General features: G+C 54.7%; 1 protein-coding gene across 2 annotated transcripts in view; it reads right to left on the bottom strand.

Moving 5' to 3' along the window:
• PCGF2 (polycomb group ring finger 2) overlaps positions 1-3,609 on the bottom strand; it is an 8,740-nt gene extending 5,131 nt beyond the window's left edge. For both annotated transcript variants that reach the window (XM_024745173.1, XM_024745181.1), the window contains exons 1-2: positions 3,375-3,609; positions 404-554 (exon numbers count right to left, since the gene is read on the bottom strand). In XM_024745173.1, coding sequence (XP_024600941.1) covers positions 404-554; positions 3,375-3,536 — 313 coding nt within the window. In that variant the 5' untranslated portion in view covers positions 3,537-3,609. The remainder of the gene's footprint in view (positions 1-403; positions 555-3,374) is intronic.
• Between the last annotated feature and the right edge of the window lie 1,558 nt (positions 3,610-5,167).

The raw sequence follows: 5,167 nt of genomic DNA, 5'->3' as shown, positions 1-5,167 counted from the left end.
GTGTGTGTGTGTGTGTGTGTGTGTGTGTGTGTGTGTGTGTGTGGAGCCAGTGTCATGTACCATGCACGAGGTGAGCCCCAAGTCCCAAGCCCCCCGGACGGAGTGCTAAACAATAGCCAAACTATTAGACACCCTATCCCAGGGTCCTCGACCCCCAGCCACAAGCCCGTGGTGCACACCAGGGCACCTGCACCTTCCGGGAGTGCAATTTCAGCCACAGAGATTCAAGGAGAGAACTGAGATTTCAGGTAAAATTCCCCAAATGAACTTCTGAGCTGAACCCTCCAGTGTCCCCTCCAAGGCAGCCTCTCAGGGACCTGGGACCCTCACCAGACACATGGACGTATTTGCTCTTCAGGGCAGAGGCCACCCACCCGAGGAGCAGCCCCTCGACTCAACTCACAGGAATGCAAGCACTCCACGATGGTAGTGGCATCGATGAAGTACCCCCCGCAGAGGGCACACATGAGGTGAGGGTTCAGCTCCGTGATTTTAATCCGTGTGGTCCGATGCATGATGCCGGGGTGGGGGGCAGGGGACTGGGGAGCGTCACCCTGGGAAACAAACATGGAATCAGGAACCCACAGAGCCAAGAGCCCCTCCCACACTCTACTCCACCTGCCCCACAAGCGACACCGCTCCTGGGCCCAAGGCCCTTCCTTTCCCTTTAAGGCCGGACAGGGTGCACATGTGGGGATGGTTCTTTCTGACCCCCTGTGAGTGTTCACTGGGTGCCAGGGGCTCTGGAGATCTCACGACCTTGAGCAACAAGGTCAGGTTCTATCTCAGGACAGCAGAAAGACTGAGGTTAGACCACAGGAAGTACTACTCAACTCTCCAGAGGATGTGGGGAGGCATGAAAATGGAAGAGAATGGAGTTTTTAAAAATCTCCCTGATCCCAATCCATATTCACTCAAGTGAACTCACTAGGACCTATGAGGAAACTTAGACATCTGACTGGGTCTTTCTAATCCATCCTACTGTCCTTCCATCCCATCACTCCTTCTCCAGGACGCGTTCCCTGGAAACACTGGGGGCACATCCGCCCTAAGGCTGAAGGGGGCACCCCATAACTCATCCTTGCACTGCTGCATCCAGCCCCAGCCCCGGAGCAGCTCCCTGGAAATGCACCATATGCTGACCATGCAGGTTCTAGGCCTGGTGCTCAAGCAGGAAGTACTGAGGATGGTCCTTATGTGCCCAAAATTGGGAACACACGGCTCCAACCCGCCCCCTGGCCCAGCCCTGGACTCTGCAGGTTAACTGCAAAGTCTGGGCAAAAAGACTGCTACTGCCCCTTCCACAGGAAGGCCACCATGTGCCCCGACAAAGAGCCTGCTGCACGCTGCCCCTCCCAGGCACACGCAGGAATCTCCCCACGTGGGCACTGCTACCCACCCACCGTATCCTGTCTGCAACCCGGCCACAAGCTGCCCGGTGACAGACCACAGGCTCTCAGAGATGCCTGCCAAAGCTATGCAGAAAGTTCTCCCCACAGCCCACCAAGTGCCCAGCCAGGCCCGGGCGGGGTCCGGGGAGGAAGGGCACAGCCCAGGTCTGGACTGGCTGACGTGCTTACTTCTTGGTGTAGAAATCCAGCCTGCGCCCAGGAGCGATGGCACCTCCCTCCTCTTTCCCAGAGTAGAAGCCCAAGGGGCAAGGCTGGGGAGGGCGGCCAAGTCCCGACAGCTCTTTTACAACATACATCCTTCTCTCCTTTCCAGAAAGATTTCTAAAGCCAACACATTGGGTTTTCTAGGACCCAAAATTCACAGCTGGGAATCAGCAGTTTCTATAGAGACCCCAGAATGAGTTTGGCCAGGACCCAAACAGCCAACAGAGGCTGGCCAGAGACCGAAAGAGATGGAGAGACACAAAGGCCACATGTGAGAGAGACACCAAGTTACAGGGCAGACGGAGAGGAACAAGCAAGCCCAGAGCCAGTGGAGACGCGGCGGCCAAGACCAGCAGACATGGCCTGAGGAAGGAAAGGGGTTCCCGCCTCCCCTCAGCCAGCTCTCCCTGCACGGGTCCCCTCTTCATAATTATGTAGAAGCCTTGCTGGCTACTACACTGTTTGGTCGTTCCCATAGTAACCCCTGGCAAGATGCCCAAATATTATTACAACCATCCAGAGGAGGGAACAAACCCCAAGTGGCTGACTCGCTGAGCGTGTGTAATATCCATCGGATGCGTACATGCTGCTGGACCTCCAACGGTACTTCATGTGACTGCTTGCCCCATGTGTGTGCCTTGTCCAGATGAATCTCAGGGTGTGTGTGCACAGCCAGAAACAAAACATTTGGGGGTCTGATAATGTATGAGGGTCCTGGTTGCTATTGGCAAATCTCATGCCTTCTTTTCTGTCTCTCACACACACTCTCTCACACACACACACACACACACACGCACGCTTCACACTGCCTTAGCTACCTCACTCACATACTCACTGTGTTTTCAAAACAGACACTTGCTTTTAAGAACTGTCATGCAGTTCCTTCCAGGCCAACTGTGGCCTCAACATGCGAGAGCTCCTAAGCAAATGGCCGTGACCCTCACCCTCTCACTTCTGCAAGCACTCAGACCAAGACTACCCCTCAAGCTCTGTTCTGGATGCACGGGTGAAGGCGAGAGCTGTGGTGCTTACTGGATGAAATGTTCCTCCTTCTCCCTTTAAGAAATGAGCTCCCTTGCCACACTCCCTGCTCCCCCTGCCCCATCCCCAGGGGCCTCAGACCTCTGGGGCTGGGGGTGGGGAGAAGCACTGATTGGTTCCTCACCCGATTGCCATGGTTACCTGCAGGGCCCTGCCAGCAGGTACCAAGAACAACTGTAGACAGGAGCCCTGTTCCCTCACCCACTCACCATCTCTCCCCCCACGAGGCCCCAGGGCCCCACACCTCATACCCAGCTCCTCCCCAGCTGCAACTGGCTGGACCTCCAGCTCCCATCACCTTAGGGAAGAGCCTGAGGGTGAAGGAGAGGGAGAGACAAGTCCCAAGAAGCAGAAAAAGGGAGACCAAGGGCCATTTGGAAGTGGCCCTGTGGAGCTCTGGAGGCTTTCACAGGTCAGTACTGACCACATCCACACAGTGGACCTGAGCACTGTTTCCCACCCACAATACCTCCCCCAACCGGGGGGCAAGTCCTTCAATATCTTCTGTCCCCAAACCACTGTCTTTGCAAGGGCATCATGGTGGAACAGCCCTTGCTCCTGGCCCCTGGTGCCCCGGGTTTCAGCTATAGTGGCAGGAAAGGAGCTTGATCAGCACCCAATCCCAACTCCTCCTTGCCACCCAAGCCTGGCTTATGTCTTTCCCCATTCTCAAAGTCCCCTACTTATAGAGATCACCGCCCATCTCTCCATTCTTACCAGTCTTTTTCTGGAAGCTCCCCGGTAATTTAGACTTCTCTCAGCGTTAGTTTTTTTTCTTTTTCCACTGCAGAAATAGCCAATCTCTGATAACCCAGAGGTTCCCTTCTGCTCCTTCAGATGCTCAGCTACAGAATTCTTTGCTCTGCTTTCCCTCCACATGAAATTCACGCAACTCCCTCACTAGAAAATCTCCAAGTCTTGGGAAGAGTCACTGAAGGTCACATCCAGACATCTAGAATGGCAGAGGTGGAAGGAATCTTATTAGAAAGCATCCTGTCTAGTCCTTTCATTTTACAGATGAAGAAACTCAGGAAGAAGTGACTTGTCTCAGGTCACGCAGTCACTCAGTGGCAGTTCTAGGACTAGACGCAGCCTGACTCCCGTTCCAGTGCTCTTTCCACACTGGCACCCAGGCCGGGCTTCCTACTCATCTAAGGAACCAATAAGCCTGGCCTGACTCCATCCAGGCATGCGGAAGGTAGAAGGACTCCAGGTTCCACAGAAGACCATTCAGTGAGCCATGTGGGCCAAAACATAACCAACAGCACACATTCTCGCCTTGAAAGAGAAAGAGGGGGCAGAGGCAAATGGCCTCACCCAATTTTCCTGATACAGATATGGAAGCAGGCTCTGTGGAAGCTCAGTGAGCCAGACTGTACTGGGTCCCAGGAGTTTGGGTTCAGTTGTGCAAGCCTGTGTATTTGTGTGTGTGTAGGGAGAGTAGGGAGTGGAGGTCTGTCTGGGACGCTGTCAAACTCTCAATGTTCCCTGATCCTTGACCTTGGGTGGAGGATCTGCGCCTCCCACCAGCAGCATCAAAAAAGTCCTCTAGTCTCCTGAAGACAGGCTCACCCTACCTTCCCTCCCTTTCCCACCTCTCAGTTTCCTAAGATCAAACAAAGACAAAAATCCAAAATATACACACTGCCAGATACACACACACATATGCACACACAGTCAGACACACCCCCTCCATTTCTCTCTCACATTCACAACACACAAGGCCAGACACTTGGCCAGACACACACACAGAAACACCCCATCACACATAGAGCCAGACCAGAGCCAGGCCCACGCTTGCCAGATGTACAAGCCGCCCCCACCCACCCCAGGAGCACAGAGTCTGACATCCCTGCCTGAAACCAGAGCTGCAAACACACACCACCCTTCTGTGCATCCCCGGTCTACCGAGGGTAAATTATAACATAAGTCTTCCAGCAACAAAGGCAGTGCAGCTCCCGGCCTTGCTCTGGGGGCCAGAGGCTGGAGGAGTGGGGTGGGCATCCAACCTGCACGAAGATGTCACCTCTTCCTGTTCAGGCTCTCTCCATTCCCATGGCAACAGCTCCATCAAACAAGATCTCCCAGGGAAGACCAGAAGCAGGAGAGAGCACCCCCCACAAAGACTTCAACTTGAACCCCACCCAGCTACACTCTGGATCCCAAGTCCCAAGTCTCACCTCAGGCCTGTTTCCTGCCTCATTCCAAAGACAGCTCTAAGACCTCAACCCCCAACTCCAAACCAGGAAACCCCGGGGAAAACCTCCCCACCGAAAAGCTATAACAGAGCTGCCTTTATGCTCCTTCTCCGAGTACTAGCACCTTGGAACAGAGTGGAGAGGGGGAGGAAGAGAAATTATAGAGTTTCAGGAACAGATGCAAACTGCAAGAGGCCCAGAGAAGGAGGCTTAAGAACGGAGTGGGAGACAACCAGGAGACCCACCCCCCGCCCCCAGCGACAGGGAGCCCTGGAGACTGAGGCAGGAGGGCGGGGGTGGGGGGGGGGGGCT

This window comes from Neophocaena asiaeorientalis, unplaced genomic scaffold, assembly GCF_003031525.2.
Source record: "Neophocaena asiaeorientalis asiaeorientalis breed wild unplaced genomic scaffold, Neophocaena_asiaeorientalis_V1.1 scaffold1, whole genome shotgun sequence".
Classification (NCBI taxonomy): domain Eukaryota; kingdom Metazoa; phylum Chordata; class Mammalia; order Artiodactyla; family Phocoenidae; genus Neophocaena; species Neophocaena asiaeorientalis.
Note: the sequence above shows the minus strand (reverse complement) of the source record. Positions and strands in the feature narration are given on the sequence as shown.